The sequence below is a fragment of the Coturnix japonica genome, chromosome 26, assembly GCF_054131305.1.
Source record: "Coturnix japonica strain WE chromosome 26, WE-NBRP24, whole genome shotgun sequence".
Classification (NCBI taxonomy): Eukaryota; Metazoa; Chordata; class Aves; order Galliformes; family Phasianidae; genus Coturnix; species Coturnix japonica.
Window position 1 is genome coordinate 3805628 of NC_140688.1, and position 24373 is coordinate 3830000.

Here is a 24373-nt window from a genome sequence, read left to right on the forward strand (position 1 = left end):
TGATTTCAGTAAGGCTTTTGATACTGTCCCCCATGACATCCTTATAAAGCTGAGGAAGTATGGGATAGATGAGTGGACAGTGAAGTGGGTTGAGAATTGGCTGACTGGCAGAGTGCAGAGGGTTGTCATTGCCGGTGTGGTGTCTGGCTGGAGGCGTATAACTAGCAGCGTCCCCCTGGGGTCTGTACTGGGTCTGGTCTTGTTAAACATCATCAGCGACCTTGATGAGGGGATAGTGACCACCCTCAGCAAGTTTGCTGATGACACGAAGTTGGGAGGATTGGCTGACATGCCTGAAGGCTGTGCTGCCATTCAGCGAGACCTGGACAGGCTGGAGAGCTGGGCAGTAAGAAACCGGATGAGGTTTAGCAAAAGCAAGTGTAGAATCTTGCACCTAGGGAGGAATAATTACATGCACCGGTACAGGCTGGGGGAAGAGCTGCTGGAGAGGAGCTCTGCTGAGAGGGACCTGGGCGTCCTGGTGGACAACAGATTGGCCATGAGCCAGCAGTGTGCCCTTGTAGCCAAGAAGGCCAATGACATCCTGGGGTGCATTAAAAAGAGCGTGTCCAGCAGGTCGAAGGAGGTGATCCTCCCCCTCTACTCTGCCCTATTAATGCCTCATCTGGAATATTGTGTCCAGTGCTGGGCTCCCCAGTACAAAAAAGACAGGGATCTCTTGGAGAGAGTCCAGCGGAGGGCCACGAAGATGGTGAAGGGCCTGGAGCATCTCCCCTATTAAGAAAGGAAATGCCTTGTCCAGAAGCAAGCAGTGGGCTGGAGAGGGCACCAAAACGAAACCCTGCTTGCACCTTTCCCTCTCCTCATTCCACATGCTGACATTTATTTTAAGAGCAAAAACAAGACTACAGTGAAGAAAGCTCCAGAACAACTCAGCTACTTTATTCACCCCCTTCTCTTTCCACTACAGAAGATTCTCAGAAAACCTCCAAGAGCCACCTTACTGCTCTGCTGACCCTTCTCTGGGATGCATCAGTGCGCTCAGAAATGACTGAGAGCAACACATGCACACAGACACACAGCAGATCCCTACACAACCACTTCTCCACTAGGAAACAGCATCAAAAAGCAGCTGGTGGGAAGAGTAGAAGTGGAAAGCGGGCATGGTGAGAGAAGTGCTTTGGGCAGCAAGGAAAGGCCATCTGAAGCTCCTGGGTTAAGTCCCTTCTGCAGAGGGTGTCGGTGATGCCGTCTCCTTTGCAAACTCTTCCTGCATGGAGAGAAGCATTGGTCTCCCTCATCCCTGGGCTCTCCAGCATTTTGAGGGTCTCTCCTGCTGGGGGTTTTCCCATGAGAAATGAGGCACCAGCCCTGAGAGAAACTCTTCCTGCAGGAGATGCAGTCCTAGTAGCTACCTGTCCTGTGGACTGCAATGTTTAATGAGGACTGAGCTTTGCATGAAGTTCTTCTGGGAGTGTGAGGAGCTCTCTGCTAGGCACAAAGCCCTTCTCACACTCAAGGCTTCCTGCCATTTCAGCTCACTGGTGCAGACATTCTGGTAACACAGTAGATGGGATTTTCTGAGGGAGAGAAAAGACAAGTTCCCAGGCATCTCCCTGCATGCAGGCCTGGCCAAAATGTTCTAAAATGTCTGACAGAAGCTATGGTCTCTCTCCTGTGTGCATATGCTGGTGCAGCTTCAATTCAGAACTCCCTTTGAAGCTCTTACCACACTCAGGACACTCACAGGGTCTCTTTTTCCTGATGGATGCTCTGATGCAGTGTCAGCTCAGAACACCTTTTAAAGCTCTTCCCACACTCAGGACACTTATAGGGTCGCTCTCCTGTGTGCATGCACTGGTGCATCTTCAATTCAGAATGCCTTTTGAAGCTCTTCTCACACTCAGAGCACTTATATGGTCTCTCTCCTGTGTGGACACGCAGGTGCATCTTCAATTCAGCACGCCTTTTGAAGCTCTTCCCACACTCAGGACATTTATATGGTCTCTCTCCTGTGTGGATGCGCTGGTGGAGCTTCAAATCAGAACTGCTTATGAAGCTCTTCCCACAATCAGAGCACTTGCAGGGTCTCTCTCCTGTGTGGATGCGCTGGTGGCGCTTCAAATCAGAACTGCTTATGAAGCTCTTCTCACACTCAGAGCACTTATATGGTCTCTCTCCTGTGTGGACACGCTGGTGGATGGTGAGGTGGGTTCTCTCTTTGAAGTTCTTCCCACACTCAAGGCACTTGTACAGTCTCTCTCTTCTGTGGATACACTGGTGGGAAGTGAGGCTCCCACTGTCCGTAAAAGTCTTTCCACAGTCAGAGCACTCAAAGGCTCTCTCTCCTGTGTACATGCACTGCTGGCCAGTGGGGTGGAGTCTCCATTTCATGCTCTCTGCAGAATCACAGATCTCATAATGCCTCTTTGCTGAGTGCGTGCACTGGTGGCTAGTGATGCTGGAATCCAGTTTAAAGCTTTTCTCACACTCAGTGCATGGATTCTGCTTTTTCATCTGGCACACATCCTTGCTCCTGGTTTCCTCAGGCTGCTTTGGACCTATGTTGGAGTCCACTGGGTTCCTCAGTGTCATTCCCAGACGCTTTCCCAGGGGCTTCTTGATGTGCTCACCCTGACCTTGCTGCAGGACTTCCTGGACATCCCTTCTGATTTCTTCCACAGAGCTGCGATTCTGCTGCATTTCCGCTACACAATTTCTCTGCGGAACCTCCTTTGTATTTTTGATCCCATCAGCTGCTGGATGACAGAGGAAATGCAGCAATAGCACACGGTGCCCAAAATAAAACACAGGCAGAGAAGGCTCTTACAGCCCCAACATTCCCCTTCCCTCCACCACCTCACCTGGGCTGAGGTCTCCTGGCATGGCCTCAGGGCTACGCACATCTGGGATCCAGGGGTCTTCCCCTCGTTCAAGCAGGGAGATCAGCATGGGCTTGGGGGCTGGAAGTGGAGCTTCAGGGAGAGAAACAGGGAACAAGAGAGCATTTCCCTCATGCTGGCACAGTGCCTGTTCAACAGTTCCACTCTGTGCCCCTCCCCAAGGAGAAACCACCATTTAGGTCTAAATGACACTGTGCCTACAGCTTCCCTTGGAGCAAAGAATGTTTTGACATCTCTGAACATTGTGAAGGGATATTTTTTCTTTCAAATTAACTTTACAACAGCTTATTTGTTTTCTTACAGTCTACCAGAGGTCAAGGCATCAAAATGTTGATGGCAATTGCATGGAAAATCCTCAATTCCATAGCAGTAACCAGGGATTCATCTGTGAGCTGGAGCTGGTGGCACCAAGCAACACACAACACAAGGGCTGGTTTTCTCCCTCCTGGCTGATGCCTGCTTGCCAGCACTGACTCTGTGGCTTTGATCACAGTGCCGTGCATACTAATCCCTTCTGAAACTCATGCTTTTCAGTTTCTCCTTTCTTGCTGGCACTGTGGTGTGAGTCAATATGTAGCTGCATGGTGTTTATTCAAGGCCCGGCTTGCAGAGGCTCATTCTGCACAGCCAAAGGTGCCCTAACGAGGAGGAAAGGCAGACAAGCTCTCACCCAGCGAGGCCACACACTGGTATGTCTCCAACATCACATCCCGGTAGAGCTCTCGTTGCACAGGGTCCAGCAGCGCCCACTCCTCCCTGCTGAAATACACAGCCACCTCCTCAAAGCTCACGGGCTCCTGCAAGCAAAGAGGCTCCTTGCTGGGAACAGCCAAGGCCCAGGCAAGCAGCTCGCACAGGACAGAACCTCACACCCCAGCTGCTTTTCTGTCCCCAGCACACACACGCTGGCTGAGGGCACCTCCCTCTACCCCTGCATTCACATCCCTGGCCCCTTGGCCTCTCCTGCCTGCTTCCCCAACCCCTACCTCAACTGGATGTGCTGCGGCCATTTGCTGCTCTCTTGCAGGCTGGGATGATCACGGCTGGAAGGCAGAAGTTGAACTGGAGCCTGCAGAGAGAAGAGAAATGGCAGGGGAGCTGTGAGGGAATGCAGCAGTCCCAGTCCCAGCTCAGCCCTTCTGCAGGGCACTGCCCAGCCTTGCAGAGGAAGACAATGAGCTGCAGCACAGGAAACAGTCTGGCTCAAAGAGATGAACCGTCACAAAGCTGTCTCAGACTGGGAGGCTGAAACAACTGGTAGCTGACACTTAGTTCGACAGCTGAGACTGAGAGGGGACTTAAGACAAAGCACGGCAAGGAGGCAGTCATCTTACCCCAAAAGAGGGAGCAGCCCAAGTGCCCCTCCAGCTCTGCTGCACAGCAGCGGGCTGCACCACAGGACCTGCCCTCGAGCAGGGCTGTTTCTGCAGCTCACACCTGCACAGAGATCCCTTGCAGCTTGACATCAAGACTCCTTCTCAATACAGATCTTCTGTAAGACACCCGTGGTTACTTTGGAGCTTTCATGTACTCTCTAAGGTTCTGTCTTAGAGGGACTGTGCACGTATGATTCCTTCCACACAAAGCCTTGACCAAGCTTGGGACTAGGAGAGGATCCAACCACATCCTAGCTCCTTACCTCTGTGGTCTGAAGACATGAGAAAAAAAGGGGAACTACTCTGAGCCTCGTGACTCAATGGGAGGGCCTCCTGTAGGTGTGTGCGTAACCCTACCCTCCATGCAGTAAATAACCAAGTGTATCCAGCCACCTCCGATCCTGCTGTGTCACTGTTAAATCACTACAGCATATCCCTATTATATCAACAAATATAGTCCTGCTTCTCCCTTAGGAGTGTATGCTGTGTTTGGATCCACTTGTGACCAATGGGCAAAGTCTGCAGGATGGCAAGAAGGGAAACAAACCGATGACAAGAGACATGAAGCGCATCCCAGATTCTTCTGTGAATGTTCTCGTGGCTACTGCTGTAGTTGAGGAGAAAGCAGAGGTCACTGGGGCAGTAATAGGATGCAAAATGGGAAAGGTGTTATCAGCATCGTGTCGGGTTTGGAAGTGACATATGAAGCAAAGGAGAACTGCACCGGTCCTCCCAGAATCAAAAGCGACTGATATTCCACAATATTTCTGCTGCACTACGTGGTGCAAGTTGTGCAGGTAATGCTTATTCACACAATAAACGAAGACCTCCCCGAGTCGCCTACAATCCATAGGCCACACATCCTCCACCTGTAGGGTTTGGCTCCAAACAGATGCAAAACTGCACCCATAGCACTAATTAAAGGCACTGCCTCTACACAGTTAAGGCAAACAGAGGCAGCAGAATGACAGCTTATTGCCTGCCCTAGCTGCAGTTAAGGAAACTGAAGAGTGATACACGAGGAATGGGAAAGGGGAGTTCTATTGGAGGCCTGAGTGGTGAAGGAAGTTGAGGACATACAACAAGGACAGCCTGTGCCAACTGGGGGATCTTTTGATTGACTGCAAGCACGCCTAAAGGGGACGGCTACCCAGGAAAGAGATGCAGAAATACTGTTAGAAAATGGTATGGCCATCCAACCATCCAGCAGGAGGTGCAGAAAAGCACCTGGTTCATGGAAGAACACCGTGAATGCAGCCCCCAACACTCAAACACAGCAAGCCTGCTGGAGCACCACCTCCACAGATCCGTGAGGGAACACCTGGTGGCAAATGGATTAAATCCTCTGGCAGATGTCTGTACATCCTCTCAGGAGTGGAAGTAGCCCTGGGCTTGCTGAAATCAAGCAAGCCCTCAGAAAAGGGTTGGGAAAAGTACTCTGTAAAGGTGACTGATGTAGTTCTCAAAACCACCTACTGCTGATGTTACCTAAAAGTGGTGATGGCTCACATTCCTCGGGTAAGGAAGTGCAAAACGGCGAGGAGTCAACTGGATGGTTCACACTTCTCAAATAAATAGGACGGCTTACTTAAACACAACAATAAATCAACAAAACATCCAACCACATGGAGATTATTTTTCCATCTCCTGAGAAGAGAGAGTATGTGACAGCACTGCAGCCAAACCAGCCTGTGACGGTCACAGCCACCACCAGCCGATGCTGTGCTGGGAATTTTAACTGAACCGTGAAGGCAACTTATCGAATAGCAGCAGTGCTAAACAGAACAATTAAGGCAATAAACAACCACGTGGTTACAACAGCCTTGTTAAGCAGTTGTTAGAGCACTCCAGGACACCTGCATTACATCAATAAATACATTCCTCCCTCTCTCTTCAGCTCAGCACGCAGACTGCGCTCACTGCCAGGGGACGCTCTCAGCAGCGCGTGCCCTTTGCAGAAGGCACCTGGGCTGTGCTTTACTGACCTGCTGCTGCTCGGCCGTGTTCTCAACGCGTGCTCCAGTCAGCCCACAGGCTGCCAGCTTCTCATCGTCTGTTCCAGAGCCCAGTGCCGGACCTGCTGCAGATGCTGAACGTGCTCAGGGCCCGCAGCTGTGCGCTCAAGGCATCTGCAGCTGCCGGGACAGCCTGAACAAAAGCCTTGCCAGGGCTTTGCACAACCCCAGCTGAGCCATCAGGCAAGCGCTCAGCAAACAAAAGGTAACGCCATTTCAAGGGTCGCCAGAGGCACGTGTTGCCCGCAGGGTCCCCAAAGAGAAGCTGGGGGCTGCCGGGGAGGAGGAGCAGGGCGAGTGCAAATTTCCACTTGGAGGCTTCACATTAAGACACTCCAAAGGAGGCATCGGGGGGTTTAAAGCTTCCATCAATCCACGCGTGCACAGCTGCAGAGCGAGGCCGTCTCGTGTCTCCCGTGGCCCAGAGGAAGAACTGCAGCCCCAGCTGCGCTGTGTTACAGAGATCCAACCGGGCAGCAGAGCACGCTGACCTCCTCTGCTCCCTTCCTCACTGTCCCAGCTCCCAGCCCGTTCCCGTGCCCCTCGGAGCCCAGCCCGGGCTGCATGAACTGCCGCCCTGGTTGCAGCCCGTCTGGGCCAGCAAACCTGCTGCGCTGAGCGGGAGCTGGAGCCGGGACCAGGGTCCCGCCTGGGGTACGGCAGTGCGGGTTCCGCCCCGTCCGGGGCCGCTCCCCGCTCCTCTCCCGGTGCTGCTGGCAGGGGGCAGGAAGCGTGCGCTCCTCTGCACGAGCCACGAAGGGCACCTACCTTGGGTGCGGAGCAGGCTGCTCCCAGCTCTGGTGCAGGTAGCCGGGCTCCTCGGAGTCGCGTAGAGCAGAGGACGCCGAGTGCCCTCAGCCCGGAGCTGGCCACAGGACAGCCTTGGTGCACCTCCTGCCCCCGCGGTGCTGCCCGGATGGCTTCCAGCCAGGCTCTCGCCTCTTCCGCACAGGCTCAGGAAGGCAGGAATTCCCACAACGATCACGCCCAGAGCTCGTTTTCATGGCTGTATTGGCAGTAACTATGCTGGTATTAACAAGGATAGCAATTACAAGCAAAATGGTAGAAATACAGAAGATATAAGGAAAAGGGAACTCACCAGAGCCGAGGCGATCCTCCCTGGTGAGCGATCTCCAAGAGATGCTGCCTCAGTGAGGGTCAGCCCTTAAATGAGGTCCATAGAAGACCACATCCCTGTGTTTACTGGCATGTCAGTTTTATTTGTCCACACCATGCGGCAAGCAGCCATTATCCATTCTACAATTGAATGGTTTTCTTCAGGGAACTGAGTCCCAGCATACAGTCTCTGCCGAAGGGCAGGATGTACTGTTATTGTGGCCAACTTAGATACTTCGGGGCCACTAACCAGTACACTATCTGCCCCTGAATCCCATAACCGTAATAACCAAGCCGGAACACTTTCCCTTGGCCTTTGCCTAAATCGTTGCACTAGGTCCATGAGTTCAGTAGGCGTATATGGACGGGCTGTTACATGTAAAACAGATTCGGCAGGGGGCCATTGATCAGGAGGCACTCCTGCTGGTCGATCTTGAATTTTCTTTGTTTTTTGAGTTATTACTGGACGGACTTCTAGTGAGTCCATCTCAGATGGTTTTTCTAGATCAGATTTAGTGATCTTATTTTGATTCATTTCTTCAGGATCCTGATCGTCATTAAATAAAATGTATCTAATTTGAGGGTTGGAGGAAGAAAATGACGGTTTTTTTCCTGTCAATAGATTGATCTCACCCTCCAATTTTTAAATACAGGCCTTTAACAATTCATTTTCATGTGCAATGTTGTTTGATTTTATCTCTGCCCGATTTAAGGCATTTAATAATAGCCAGGCTGCCATAGATGCAGCCATTCGCTTTTCTTTTGTAATTAAGATATCTTTTTGTAGTCCTAGAAAGTAATCAGTCAGACAATAGGCGTCCATGTTATTTGGTACTCTTAAAGGGCCCCATTGTTCAATAATTGTTGCTAATTGGTAATATGGGGACGCCTCAAAACCTGGAATTTGTCCAGGAAGGCATGTCCCTAAGGGGGTGGTCTTCTCCCCCTTGTACCAATTAAAGATTTTCCACACAAAGGACATTTTTTTTTCCTTATATTTCTAGATGTCAAGTCAGTGGCTCCTGCCTGGCTCGCCAAATGTATTGGCAGTAACTATGCTGGTATTAACAAGGATAGCAATTACAAGCAAAATGGTAGAAATACAGAAGATATAAGGAAAAGGGAACTCACCAGAGCTGAGGCGATCCTCCCTGGTGAGCAATCTCCAAGAGATGCTGCCTCAGTGAGGGTCAGCCCTTAAATGAGGTCTCAGAGGAGGTGGAGTTGAACTCCACCCCTCCAGGGAGCACAGCTACATAACTTTCACCTGTGCTCCCACAGCTGACCCCACACTTGCCTCAGCTGATCAGTCAGTGGTTCACATTGTGATCTCCCATACATGGCACATCTGCCCCCGGGGGATGGCGATGGGAAGGGGTGCGGGGGAGGAGGGAGGGAGGAATGGGGGCTGTGTTTTGTTACGCTAATGAAGCATCGCTTTCTGCCGGCTCTCTTTGCTTCCTTCGGTGGGGACATTCGCACACCCTTGTCATCAGGCATCCCTCCCTTGCTGTCCTGGCGTTCCTTTCACTCCTCTCCCCCACGAGTATGTCCCAGCAAGAGGCAGTCTCCGGTACAGCACCAGAGGACATTGTGTGTTGAACAGAACTCTTGCAATGGAACCGAGCTGTGGCTAGGAGCTTTACCCAGAAGCTGCTGTAAGAATACGACTTTCCCCAGATCCTTGTCTAAGGGTCCTAATAAGTCTTCTGTGCAGCGATACCTTGCGGTTCTGTGTGGGTTTGTGGTCCGTATGGCTGGCCATACCTACCCTTGAGTTGCACGGGGCAGTGTACTTGGGAGTGACCTCACTGGAAGAAAAGCAGTGTGCAAACTGCAGTGGGAAATTGCATTTAGGAAAGCAGGATATTGAGGTTCATTTTCTGGTGGATATGGGTGCTTCTTACTACCCATAGATGGTTTTGTAACAGTAGTAGATGCTACTGCCCAACGAGAAAAGGTTTCCTTTTTTGGATTAATTAAACATAAGCTAAGAAAACAAGCAGGAATACAGAAATTCTTGTACCTGCCAGGTTACTCTGGCAAGAAATTGAATAAAACTGGAGCTAAGAGTGCAACAATATTGACTGATTAAAAACTGTAACTCTGGCTTTAACACAAACTGGGCAAAACAATGTTGTACCCCCAGGAGTTACAGCAATCTCAAATATGATACACTTAGTGGTGTGGGCATCAGGGCCAAAAATGAAGCCCTAAATAGAAGTTAAAAGCAAGAGCTTGCCTAGTCAGGGTAAAGCGGTGCCCTTTGAGGGTATGGGACTGTAGGAGGATAAAAGAAATAATAGGTAACTTTTTGGAGTTTGGATTCCAATTTTGATAGCAAGTGCTGTAGTTTGGTACAAGACTTGAGGGCAAGTACTAGAATAGTTGAATGGATACACTCAGTGGTGGCAAATCCGTGCACTTTATTAACCAAGTTAAGGAACGAAAAGATGGAGTTTACCTTCTGGATTTGAGGGATGTCTCTTCTGCCTGGTTTGGGCAAAGGAAGCCCAAGGTTATTTGCCTTTGAATAGGAAAGCCCTGATATGGGGAGAAGAGTCTCAGTTAACCTGGACAGTGTTACCCAGGGTTGTGAGAACAGCTGAATGATGGTCAACTCATGAGCCTGAGATCTGGGATCCTCCATTCTAGGGTGGAACTTTACTGCAGCACGTGGCTGCCACAGCAACAAAAGGACTGTGTACAATAGACTGAGAGTTTGCTGAGTTTCTTGGTTTACAGAAAGCACAAATAACTCAACAGGAAGTGACATATTTGGGAAATGAGATTACAGCTGGACTTTGAACCTTAAGAACTGCCAGGAAAAAAGTCATCTGCCAAACCCCTGAGCTGCAAATTGCCAAGGAAGTGAGTAAGGGATGGCCAGGGTGCCTGAGGGCGGTGGCTGCACTGGTACTTGTGGGAATACAAGAAAAGCTGTTCAGAGCAGCAGCTGTGGAGCAAGATAAACAGCATGAGAACCAAGGACACCTCTGCAAGGAGAAGAAGGGTCTCACAGCTCTGATTGGATACGTGCCTGCATGGACAGTTGAAAAGGGTTCTGTTGAATGCTCAGTTGACATGTAAAGGTGGTTGGGAAAGTTGTAAGGGCGGACGGGAAAGTTAGAAAATAACAACTTGTGAAGGTCTATAAGGGATGTGAGAACTTGTAATAATGATTTGGGTCGTTCACATCTGAGTCCGTGCCTCAAACGCTGCAAACGTGGTGGTGATAGGTTGATGGTTGGACTTGTTCTTAGAGGTATTTCCAACCGTAATGATTTTTTTATTCTATGAGGGTTAAGGACTCCAGGACAGTATCAGTGAATACTTCATTCATGGCTTGAAAGCTGAAGCTTGAAGCTGCTGAGGTTCAATGAGGAAGAGTATGTCCTTTGATGTGGTTGAAAACTGATCTTGAACAGACTTTCTCAACAGGATACTCTTTGGTTGGGACAAATACAGAGGAGTGTATTTGTGATTTTTCTTGCACAGGGTCAGTGATCACTGTCTGCACAACAGTTTTAGGAAACAAGAAAAGAGAAACAAAAAAAACTGCACGGGACCTAAGTAAAATGAATTCTTAATGACTGACTGTGCTAGTGAAACATATTGAGTAGCTTGAAGCTTAAGACAAAGGAGTTAATTGCTTTGTTGTATGTGACTATATGAAGGGTTGCTGTAAAGAAGAATAGTAAACTTGTTATATGGTAAACAGGCTATGAACTAGTGGTTGTATCAGTTAGGAAGATTCGTGTTAGTTACTGCCTTTGAGTAGTAAAGCTTGTAGAGCTTGGGAAGAATAGGTTGGAAAAGCTACAGAATTTTCATCAGTAACAGCTTAGACATATATTGGGGTTAGTCTAGTTATGGATTTTATTTCTGTAAGACATGAGGGACGGGCAAAATGACTTGTTCCTAGTCCCTCCCAGTGCTGTTATTCTGTGCTGCTTGTGTGTTTTCAGAAATCTATGTATTACTTACTATTGTGCCTTTGTTCTTTAGTTGCCATTAGTTGTGGCAGGGGTGACAGCCCTTTCTTCACTCTGTTTCCCTACTGTAGAATTAGGAAATTTACAAAGAGGAAAAACGTGAATAGTCAGGAATATTTTGGAAAGTGTTTCCACTGTTAAACACTTCAGAATTTCTCAGAAATTCTGCTTCCCAGCTGTAAAGAAAAGGCTTGTGCATAATTTCAAAGGGTTGAGAATACTTAATCCTGAAATTGTTTATTGGTTTTTTACTCTGTTTTGGCCTTGTACTTTGTCTCCAGTAGTATGTAGTTGGCACTCAGAAGTAATTTGATTCAGCTTGTCCTTCTGCACTGTTTGCTTTCTGTTCCGTTGTGCTGCTTTGCCTGTGGAGTCCTCTAGTCTGAGATCTGTTGTCTCACCTTGCCTGAATTCTGCCTCAACTGAATAGACATAGATTCAAAACCTGTGTTGCATTATTTTCTGGTTTCAGAAGTGTCCAGTCTTTTACTAGATAGACTTTCCTGGTTTTGAGTAACTTGCAAAACTGATAGTATTCCTGCCTGCTTCCCGAGAGTCTCTGTTTTTCAGACAAGGTTATGTTAACAAATCCATGAAACCCCAATAGAAATTCTGGACTCTTTGCTGTGTGTCTACTTGCATCTTCTGCTTTCTGCCCTTGTCTTTGTGTTGTCTTCGTTTTGCACATCCTCTTTATTTGTCTTACTTGAGTAAATGAATCCATCTGTCACAATCTTCTCACCTGGATGTCTGAAAGTTCTCTTCCCAGCAGGGGATTTATTTCACTGTTTACCTCTTAACTTTTGTCCTTCCATTTCCTTCTCTGTTCCTTTGGTTTTATTTGCTGCAACGCTTCCTCCTCTTTATTTTCAGGAGTACTTCTAATCTCTTAACATGAACTGTGTGTTCCTGTACTTCAGGTTCTCTTCAAAGATTTTTTCCATATCTCTTCTTTGATTTTGATTAATGTTAACTGTTGAGATTTTTCTGGATGTATTCCCAAGACTCAGTCTGAGGTTTAAAATCCATCCAGTAGTACTACTGAATTCAAGTCTGCAATTCAGAATTGCATCGTTTGTAGAGCAGGGCCTTTTTAGAATTGAATTCAGTGGGATGTGAACAGAAGACTCAGGACAGCAGGGTCTGTTTTAGTTGGATAAGGCTTTTGGTTAACTCTTCTCATTCCTGTAGATATGGATTTATCTTGTTTCATCTACATGCAAAACTTTGTAGTGTAATCAGTTACATAAAAATACATTCTCTTCTCTTCCTGTGTTTCTAGTTCTGTCTTAGTAATTTTCTTGAAATGTGTTAGCACAGTCCTGCTTCATGTAGTTCCTGTCCTTGTTTTTCTGTTCCTCCTGCTTTCCCTAGTCCTGTTCTGATAACCTCAGAAGTACTCTCTGTTCTTCTTAATTTCTTCATGCCTAAATAGAATTGTCTCCTCAACACCAAATCTGAAATGTTTTTGTGTTATCTTAGCAGCCCAAAAGTAAATACCAGGTTAGTTTTTATGAGAATTTCCTTTTCAGCGTCAGAATCTGAGCTTGGTTTACCAGAAGAGCTCAGGAAAACTAATGTTTATTAAAAATCAGTGTATTCTGTAACTCCACCACGTTCGGCATAGTGCAGTTTAGGTTCAATGGAATACAGTATTCTCCTGAAGCTTTGAGATGTTTGTCTTTTTGATTAATGGAAATGGTGGAAAGCATTGTACTTGAATTGCAGGTGTTGTGCTTCTTCCAAGGATTATGAAAATCAGCTGTATTGTCTGGTGCCTTGGGAAAAATACAGCAGGAATTGAAAAGTCCTGCCAGGTTTCCTGCTTTTGTTTTGCATGTGGTAGTATTGAGCTATTAAGAAAGACTTCAAATGTTGTGCGGTACAGCTCGTATTTCCTATCTGCTTAAAGGGAGAAGCAAAGTCTTTGATACTGCTACATCCGTTGGATGTGAAGCTTTAATTAAAAAGTTCTTTGCTTTGTTTGGTAGCAATAGCTAAATATCCTGTTGAAGGAAATGTAACTTTTTTTAATCAGGGGTGATTAAATTCTTATGATCACGTTAGCAGATGTTTTGGGACAGATCTTAAATGAAAGTTTTAACAGTCATATCTGTTTTCATTGCTTACATGTCCATTACCAGTAGTTGTGGGTCTGTTTAACATGTTTTTCTTTGCTCCGTGTAATTATTATTTTTTCAACAAAATAACAGTACTTTGTGCTTTTACTGTGCATTCTGCTATTATCTTATTGTAAAACATGGGACCCCATTGTAATATATCTATGAGGGCTGCTCTGAAAGTAATGCCTCCTATTTTATTATGTCAGCCCATGACATCAGAGGCAGATGTTAGTGGGATGGCAGTAGAGGTTGAACCTCCCCGCCAGTATGTCCTTGTAAGCGACTGAAAAAGGTAAGTTTTGGAGTTGCAGTTCTGAGAGTGACACATTTTCTTTGTATGTTCCTAGGCTTGTGTACATGGATTGTCTCTGGTCAAGACTGGAATAGAATCAGTTACTTGAGCGGAGCAGCAACAGCAGCTGAAAGTCTGGGTGGAACAATCAAAATATTCAGTAAGGAACATAAAATTCATTGTAGAAAATGTTAGCTCCCAGATTTGCAATACCTTTCTCTTCAAGCACACTTCAATTTTTGTAGTTCCATTAGGAAAATAATCAGATGATCTGGAGTGATTTAAGAAGTCAAAGCACATTTTCCTCATTAGGAACTGAGAAGTTTATAATTACATAAATTGGAACAGTCACAGATGTTTTGAATTCCTAATTGATGGTTGTCTGAGGCCCTTAAAGCAAACAGAGGCATCAGCATCCTTAGCTTTCAGCAGAGATAAAGGACAAAGCTTATAGCTATCAAGTATGATGAGGGGAAAACCAGAGGCTGCTGTGACCTCTTGACAAGTGTTAACTTAATGAAAAATTCACTATCTGGCTTGAACTAAGCATGCTTAAATTATTTTCAAGACCCGGTTAACTTCTGAGCTTTCCACACAGATGCAGTTTCCCCAGAGTTCTTAGCTTCTCCAAGAAATGTCTTCAGAAATCTCAGATCTTGCAGGGCGCATGTTCAAGAGAAAGGATGGTAATGCCCAGAGTACGTGCTTCAAATTGAGCAGTCTCTGCTTATAAATAACTAGCTTTTCTTTATTTGTAAGTTGAAATGTTGACTTCTGCTGAGGATAAATTATTTTGTTGTGACTAAGTGCTCTTACTAATTTCAGTTTTTCTTACTCTACTGTGTTCAGTAAAATCAATAATATCATTGGTTGCGTGTATACTTCTGCTTCTTGTTCCTTAAGATATAGGTTTACAGTTGGACTTGATGATCTTTGAGGTCTTGTTTCTTATGCCAGACTTAATTGAATAAGGAAGATGGGTATTTCCATGATAGCTCTGTTACATCTAGTTGTTGCTGTCCCTAATTTTCATACTGTTTTTGGAAAACTGAAATGTGTTATCATCTTCTGCTGAGTTCTGACACTGTATAGCTATTTCAGACCAGTTCAGATTTTATTGTCCCAGAGTGCCGGGATGTCTTCAGTGATTATGTGGATGTCCAACTGAAATGTGGTAGCAAGAAGCAATGAAATTAATGTTTAGGATGCTCACTTTTCACTTTTACAGTGGCCTGAAATGGAACATTCCAGATCTGCTATTCTGAAAGTTTTATGGTCCTTAAATATGATGACGGTTACTTTTTTTCCCCCCCTCAATCTTGTAAATTTGATTTTAATAAGGTGGAAAGGTTGTTGAGTTAATTATATAATTAATAAAAATTAATTCTTATACGATGACAGCCCACTTATTTAAATAGCCACGAAGTGGTCCTTCTGATTCCTAGTGAAATGGTGTCTCCCTTCAGAAAGAGAAGAAAACACTATCCCCACCTTAAATATCATCTCACTGTTTCCAGGTCAAGCCCCAAATCCATGCTCTCTTTTGTACAGAGAGCTACAGTGTAGAGGGTAAATGATGGTAGAACCAATAAGCCACTGATAATTGGACTGTGTATTAGTTGCAGCTAATCTGACTGCAGAAATATGACTCGTTTCTGTAGTGTGAAAGATGAGGTCTTTTAACGTTTGCTTTATGCATCTGCCCTTGTCTGAGATCGTAATTAGGATATCTTTGATTCCAGAAGGTCCTTATGCATATTTGCTTGGAGCTGCATACTTACAGCAGATAGTGTACTTCTTTCTTAGCTTGGATTGGATAGTGTACCTGTATATTTAGTGTTCTGTGCCTGCAGCCTGTGATCTTGAAGATAAGGAGAAACAGAATTGAGTACCTAGTATTTGCAGCTGAATTCTCCTCTACCAGTCTTCTGTCTGTGTATACTACTGGTGAAGTTGGGGGTTGACAGGACACGTATTCCAAGCTGCTCTGTAAATATGCCTCATCTGAACCATCACAATTAATATCAAATGTAGGAGCTCATAATTTGAGTGCAAAACAGGAGGATTTTTTCTTCCTTTTCTGGTGTTGAAGTTAACTGTTGCATCATGAGGCTATGCATGTAAACATGCAAGGTCGTATAAACCACTTGAATTTGTAACCCACAACTTGTAGTGGACCATATTCTTAACCATCTAGGCAGGTGGTTTATCTTAGCATGCTGGAATTGCTCTGAAGAAGTTAGTTTTTGGATTTTGCTGTATGCTATGAAAATTGTTCTGCATATTGTCAGAAAGCATGAAAACCAGAATAGCTTCTGGCTATGTTACTGTGCTTTCCTGACAAAATTCTTCATAGGCTAGTAGTATAGATTATAAGATTATAACTTTCTCTCTGTGCTGGTATTCTGTTTTGGTTTTGTTGGTGGTTTTTTTGTTTTTTTTTTTTCTGTTGTTGTTTGTTTGTTTGTTTGTTTGTTTTGGCCTTCAATGTAAGGGGGAGGAAGGAGAAGGAAGTAGGGGAGATCTTCCCATGACCAGACCTTGCCCTGTAGTTTCAGCCAGTTTAGAGAATTGATACGAAGTTTCAGAAGAGTTACTTATTAGTTACTTTGCATGGTATCTTTTGTAACAGAGTTCACAAGGTTATATTGCTTTGTCTTAAATAAATAAGTGAAAAAAAAGACAAGAAAAATTAAACTGAACCACTTGATTTATTCTTGATTCAATTTAGCTTATCAGAAAGAAGGAAAATAGAAAAGGATGCTTGAATACAGTTACAGTTTCAAATAATATTTATTTATTAGCTTCATTCTGTAAATATACCGAATAAAATTGTTTTACAATTTTCCCAACAAAATGAACGTTATAATTAAATTTTTATATAGGGAAATGAATTACAAACAATTCAATTTATACTTAACAGGAAGTACAGTGCAGCAAGATACAAGAAGGCCAAGTTTCACTGGAGTGTGATGTGTTATGCAAGGAAATGAAACGGAAGGCGTCTGAGGTGGTGTATCCATTTTAGTTATGTTATCTTCATTGCCTTGAGAAAAGTTGGAAAAAACAGGCAGATCGTTATTTTTTCAAGACAGTAATAGCAAGAAATGCAGTGTAACTCAGCGTACAGTTTAATTGCACATTTAATTTTTGGACTATTGAATCTGGCTTATTGCTGAGAATTGCACTACTTGTAGATAGTGTCAACTCACTTGATGAAACACTGTGTTAAGGTAATGCTCTATTACCTCTTTATTTTTAATGTACATTGGAACTGGAGATTTCCTCTTCAGCCAAGAAGTGCTAATCAATGATAATAAAATCATTACTGCTAGTGAGAGCTATAGAAGCACTTCATTTAGGCCTTACTTTTACTTTGAAGGTTAGCAAAGTGTTATCTTGTGTGTTCCTGTCACACAGTATTAGGTGACTGCCACAATTATAGAGAGCTTTCAGCAACTGCATGTGCTTTTCAGCCCATTGTAAACATGGATGCTCTCCAATAATTTTGTTTGAAGTAAAGAAACTGCTGCATAATCTCACCTAAAGAGACAGAGTATCCACATTGTTTTTCTAGGCCTTTTATGGAAACATGAGGAAGTGGTGCATGAACTGGTTAACTTTAATCAACTTAGTAGTATATGTAATATACTGATATATATAATTTAAATATTCAACCCAAAACCTCATTCTGTAAAAGCTACATCTGTCTGTTTCTGCTCAGAATTTCAGGATTGTCAGGCAAGTTCTAAGACGTACTCTGTAAATCAAATTCTACACCTTTGCAATCAGCTTGAACACCAAGACTCTTGGAATATACTTCTAGAAAAACCAGTAGTAACATATCATCCTAGTGAAGTGTGGAAGTGAGTTTAGTGGGCATGGAGTGCATTGAAGGGGGGTGAATTCATAGAAGTCTGCATCAACAAAGGAGCACATTTCAGTGGGGTGCAGCATCAGCTGCAGTTTCACTTCAGCAGATATTTCCTAGTTTTTATCTGTACCATTGAATTCAACTGGGAAAATATTCTAATGCATCAAGCAAATGACTACAGGTTCCTGTGAGCATAGGAAGTTCCGCACAAACGTGTGCAGGAATCTTACACAAATACGACAACAGCAGCGTACAAAAGAAGCTACATTCTGTGTTCACTGGCCGATTTCTCTTTTGGAACTGATGTTCTGCCATTAGATGGCAGTGAAATACCAGCAGGGATAGGGCTGCAGTTTTTGCAAACCAAACTTTCCTATTTCAGGTATTCATGACTAAAAAGACCTTTGTGTGTTTTTCTGATGAGACACTCTGACATTATCTAGGTGAAATGAAATTGTTAGTGATATTTCATATATGGTTTAACAATTTAAAAAAAAAAAATCTGAAAATCCACAAATGTAACTGCTTGCACAGAGCACGCTCTTTGAGCTGCGGTGTTCTTAAGCACGAGCTGGTGTGCCTTCTGCTTAGTCTTCAACAGCTCTTAAGTTTGTAGGAACAAATTCCATCTGTGCATACCTTACTTAGTTAATTACCATTTTTACTGTGCAAAATGTGATACATAAATATATATATATACATATATAGACTGATTATTGAGATCAAGATGGTTTTTAACTTCAAGTTGTCAATCATATCATTACATCTTAGGGCATTCTATTACTCTGAGATCTAATTTTACTAAGGTAGTGTTAAGTGGCTGCAGAGTTGGAGGTCCAAGAAACATGTACAAGCAGCAGATACGCATACACTGACCCAGCACGCTGGTACTGCCGTCACTGTAGTGATGCTTGACTGAGGGAATTTCAGAGATAGAGCTGGTGTCTTAATGTTTGATGGCTTTGCTGCATCTATATGCCTTTTTGTGTAATGAAAAATACTATTTGGCACTTTCACTGTCTTCAGGATTTTGTGTCCTGTCAATCACCTGCTTTTTACCTGATGAATCCAAGTTAAACATCTCTTAGCAGCTTCCCCTGGGAAACCAACTTTAAGGGCAGGGGTATAGAACAGAGCTGGCAGCTCTTTAAGGACACCCTTCTGAGAGCACAGTGGCTCTCCATCCCCCTGCAGAAGAAGTCAAGCAGGGAAGGCAGGCAGCTATCATGGATGTGCAAGGACCTGCAGCTTAAACTTGAGGGAAAAGAGGGAAATGTTCAGAAAGTGGAAGCAGTGTTGTATAGCCTGGGAGGAATACAGAGCTGTTGTCCATGTGTGAAGAGACAGGATTAGGAAAGTCAAGGCACAGATGGAGCTGAACTTGGCAAAGGGAGTGAAAGATAACAAGAAGGGCTTCTGCAGGTACATAGGCTGTTCGGTGGATTAGGAATTGGTTGGCTGGATGCAGCCAAAAGGTTATGATCAACGGTTCTGTGTCTGGGTGGAGGCTGGTCGCAAGTGGTGTCCCTTAGGGGTTGGTCTTGAGACAGGTGCTCTTCAACATCTTCATCAATGACAGACAGTGGCATCGAGTGCACCCTCAGCAAGTTTGCAGATGTCACCAAACTGAGTGGTGCTGTCGATACATTGGAAGGAAGGGAAGCCATCCAGAGGGACCTGGACAGGCTGGAGAAGTGGGCCCATGGAAACCTAATGAGGTTCAATAAGGCCAAGTACAGGGTGCTGCACTCGGGTTGGGGCGATCCCAGATATTTGTACAAGCTGGGGGAAGATCTCCTTGAGAGATGACCTGTGGAGAGGGACTTGAGGGTCCTGGTGAACAAGAAGCTGGACATGAGCCAGCAGTGTGTGCTTGCAGCACAGAAGGCCAACTGTGTTCTGGGCTGCATTTAGAAAGGGGTGGCCAGCAAGGAGAGCGAGATGCCCTCTACTTGGCTCATGTGAGGCCCCATCTGGAGTACTGCATCCAGGCCTGGGGCCACCAGCACAAGAAGGGGGGGTTAGGATAGATATTAGAAGGAAGTTTTTTACACAGAGGGTGCTGATGTGCTGGAACAGGTTGCCCAGAGAGGTTGTGGCTGTTCCATTCCTGGAGGCATTCAAGGCCAGGCTGGATGTGGCTCTGGGCAGCCTGGTCTGGTGGTTGGCGACCCTGCATACAGCAGTGGGGTTGAAACTCCATGGTCATTGTGGTCCTTTTCAACCCAGGCCATTCTGTGATTCAGGAGCCAGTCCATCCCATTGTTCTTTATGTATGTTAGGTGTTGCATTCTTTTCTTATTGTAGGATGAAAATAATGCAGGAACTGTGATTCAGATGCATTGTATGTTTATGTTTTAATATTTTCTGTGCCATTCTTTTTCCTTTAAGTTTCTGGCATTTAATTCGCTGTCTTGAATGCTATGTAACAGTTCTGTAGAGTGATCAGTTGTAGTTCCAGGTTTTATTTTTCATAAAACTTTCTGATGGTGAAGCAAATGTAATTGCATTGACAGTTTCCATTACAAGAAGAGCAGTAGAACAATATGAGTATGCATTATCCAATATGTCATTTGGTACAAAAGTGGAGATTTCCTTTTGCTCTAGCAGTCAGGGCATATTTAACTACTTGGAATGAAGTGTGTGAGTGTAAATTACATACATATATAAGGATTTACCCGTCAGTGTACAGTGTGCTGAATTGAGGACTGAGTTACTGAAAGCTTAGAGTGACTTTATTAAGGAATTTTCCCTGGTATTAATGAATATATATATTTATATTTTCCCCAGGTTTTATATTTGTCATTTGAATTTTCCAGTTAGTCAGAAGTTTAGTTTTATAACATGGTAGCGTCTCTTATGTTCCATGTTTTTCAAACATGAATTGATAGAGGTTTTTCACAGAATGTTTTAGAATCTGAGTAAGCTCATAGCTCACTTGGTGAAGGTTTTGCTCGCTTTTCTGAGAACTGTTCTATAAATTATGGCTCTGTAAGATAATAGTTTTACCTGCTTTTACAACGGTTACTTATCACTTTGTATGTCTGGAAAGATAAAAGAGGCAGAAGCCAAAGCTGTTATTGAAGAGGAGAAACGAAGACAACAGGTATCAAACTTAATTCTTCTTCCCCCCCAACCTCGTTGTGTTAATAAATCACTTGATGCACGTGCAGCCCAATCTGTATACTTTGTATAGTGTTTCTCCCAGTTACTGCTTTCAGCTGTTAAGTTGTCCTTAGGTATGTGCCATGAGTGATCTACAGTGGTTAAAAGCAAGTATATTTTCTCTTAACAGTTCTCACATCTGTGGGGAAAATGGTAATCATTTGATGTCGCATTAGAATAACTGTATAATGTATACATATATTTAAATACAAAATACTTCTGATTTTTATCCATCATTTTATAATTCCTTAAATTCACAGAATTACTAAGTAGCCTCTGTAAGGTTGAATTACTGAGTGAAACTTCTTACTTACTCCCCTTCGTGAGAGTGAAGAAACGGCCTCCAAGCAGCCACAAAATGGCCACAAATGGCCTCAAAAAGGCTGCAAAATGGCCGCAAAATGGCCTTAAAATGGCCACAAAATGGCGTCCAAGCCGCTGCTGTTCCTCCTGCAGGTGGTGACCACCATGATGGCCCCAATGTCAAAGTCAGGGCAGGACTGAGGGGAGACAGTAAGGGGGGGGATGACTATAGGGGGGACAACAATATGGTGGACAGCAAGGGGGGGGACATCAATGGAGGGGACAACAATATGGCTGACAGCAAGGGGGGGACATCAATGGAGGGGGCACAAATGGAGGGGACACTAATAGAGGGGACACCAATGAGGGGGACATCAATGGAGGGGACACCAATATGGTGGACACCAATATGGCGGACAGCAATATGGAGGACACTAATGGGGGGGACACTAATGGGGGGGACACTAATATGGGGGACAGCAAGGAGGGGGACAACAATGGAGGGAACGACAATATGAAGGACAGCAAGGGGGGGGACATGATTGGAGGGAGCACCAATGGGGAGGACAACAATAGAAGGGACAGCAAGGGAGGGGAAGCCAATATGGCGGACACCAATGAGAGGGACACCAATATGGCGGACACCAATATGGCGGACACCAATATGGCGGACACCAATATGGTGGACACCAATATGGCGGACACCAATGGAGGGGACAAAAATGGAGGGGACAGGGACACCAAGGGGGGGGACGGCAAGGGAGGGGGCACCAGTATGGCGGACACTAAGAGGGGGGACATCAATAGAGGGGACACCAAGGAGGGGAAACTAATATGGGGGGCATCAAGGAAGAGGAAACCAATGGAGGGGACAGCAATATGGGGGACACCAATGAGGGGGACATCAATGGAGGGGACACCAAGGAGAGGAACAGAAATGGGGGGGACACCAATAGAGGGGGCAGCAATGAGGGGTATATAAGTGGAGGGGACACTAATATGGGGGACACCAAGTGGGGAGACAGCAATATGGGGGACAGCAATGGGGGAGACATAAATGGGGGGGACACTAATATGGAGGACATCAGTATGGGGGTCATGATTGGAGGCGATGCTCTGGACTCCCCACCCCCCAGCTCCCCACAGCTATGGGGTAAGGAACACACAGGTTATGGGGGGGGTCGTTCCAGGATGGGATGGATGGCTGCGAGCAGCAGGAGGACCAGAACAGCCCTGATATGGGAGACCTGCAGCCCCATAGTGACCCACAGCCCCATAGCACCCCACAGCTCCCCACAGCCCCCCACAGCCCCATAGTGACACTGATGGGGGCACAGAATGCATTGAGGCCACCAAAGAGCCATTGGAGGGGGAGTGGGCAGCCAAAGCAGAGCCCACTTGTGGGGCAGAGCATGAGGAGCGCTATGGGGCTGGCACTGTGGGGCTGCCCCACATCTCAGCACCGGAGCACAGTGGGGTGCCAGGGGGGGACACCAAGCTGCTGCAGGTAATGCCAGAGTACTATGAGAACCCATAGGGAACAGCTCCATAGCGCCCCACTGCACCCCACATTGCCCCACTTCACCCCATAGAGCTCCAGTTCACCCCAGCCTGCCCCAGTTTACCCCCCATTCCACCCCAGATTGCCCCAATTTATCCCAATTCCCCCCCCAGTTCACCCCAAATCACTCCAACTTACCCCAGTTAACTCCCATTCACCCCCATTTCACCACACATCATCCCAGTTCCCCCCCAAGTCACTCTCATATCCCCCAATCCCCCCCCAATTCACCCCCATTCCCCCCATATCACCCCAGTTCATCCCAGTCCCCCCCCCAAGTCACCCTCAGATCCCCCCAATCCCCCCCAATTCTCCCCCATATCACCCCAGTTCATCCCAGTTCCCCCCCAAGTCACTCTCAGACCCCTCCAGTCCCCCCAATTCTCCCCCGTTCACCTCAATTCACCCCACATCACCCCAGTCCCCACCAAAGTCACTCTCATATCCCCCAATCCCCCCCCCCCATTCACCCCAGTTCATCCCAGTTCCCCCCAGTCCATCCCCAGTTGCCCCCATTTCACCCCATTTCCCCCACCAGCCCCCCACCCCCTCCCAGCCTGCAGCCCCTCTGTGCCCTGTGGACGCCGATGGGGACCCGGCCTCACCCAGCTGCACCCCCAGGTCGGACCCCCCCCTCCCCCCACCAGAACCCAGAGCTCATTTTGGGCTTACAAAGCCCCAGATTGGTGCCAATTTCACCCCCTTTAACCCTCAGGAATGAGGTGGCACCACGTGAGGATGCGTCTGCGGTGCTGGGGGGGCTGATCCTCGAGCTCTCCAACCTCAAGTGAGTGCTGGGGGGGGGGTTAGGGTACCATTGGCACTTATGGGGTCTCATTGCCCCCTATGGGGTCTCACTGTCCCCTATGGGCTCTCATTGTCCCTGCAGCCGCTGTGTGATGTGCGCTCATCGTGCCCTATAGGGGTCTCACTATCCCCTATGGGGGCTCACTGTCCCTTATGGGGACTCTCATTGCCCCCTATGGGGTCTCATTGTCCCCTATGGGGTCTCATTGGTCTCTATGGGGTCCCATTGTCCCCTGTGGGGTCCCATTATCCTACAGCCGCCGTGTGATGAGCGCCCATCGTGCCCTGGTGTCGCTGCTGTGGCTGCGTCGTGAGCGGAGCCTGGGGGTGAACAACAGCAGGAGGAGGAGGATGGAGGGGGACGAGCCAGGATGAAGCTGCAGCTGTGAGTGGGGCTTTATTGGGGGAAAAAAGCCCATAATGGTGCAATAAACACACGAGTGTGAGCAGGGCTGGAACAACACAACTACACAATAACACAACAACACAACAGGGAACGGCTGCTGAGCTCTGCTCCTGGTGCAGAGTGGGGGTGTAAAGTGGGGGTGTAAAGCTGATGGTGCACAAGTGATGGTGCAAAGTGGTGGTGCACAACTGAAGGTGCAAAGGGATGCTGCAAAGTGATGGTGCACAAGTGATGGTGTACAAATGATGGTACAAAGTAGTGGTGCAAAGTGATGGTGCAAAGGTATGGTGCACAAGTGATGATGCACAACTGAAGGTGTAAAGTGGTGTAAAGTGATGGTGTAAAGATGATGGTGCACGAGCGGTGGTGCAAAGCTGATGGTGTACAAATGATGGTGCACAAGTGATAGTGCACTAATGATGGTGCACAGTTGGTGCCCAGCTGCTGCCTTCTGTCCCACATTGCGCTCAGCACAG

At 46.2% G+C, this 24373-nt stretch overlaps 1 protein-coding gene across 1 annotated transcript; it reads right to left on the reverse strand.

Moving 5' to 3' along the window:
* Positions 1–1177: 1177 nt before the first annotated feature.
* LOC146756673 (uncharacterized) lies at positions 1178–19244 on the reverse strand. The gene is made up of 7 exons (XM_085524245.1): positions 19143–19244; positions 18715–18843; positions 3535–3661; positions 2826–2936; positions 1844–2720; positions 1475–1541; positions 1178–1231 (listed from the first exon to the last, which is right to left on the reverse strand). The coding sequence occupies exons 1-7, from the start codon at positions 19242–19244 to the stop codon at positions 1178–1180; spliced, it is 1467 nt and encodes a 488-aa protein (XP_085380371.1).
* Between the last annotated feature and the right edge of the window lie 5129 nt (positions 19245–24373).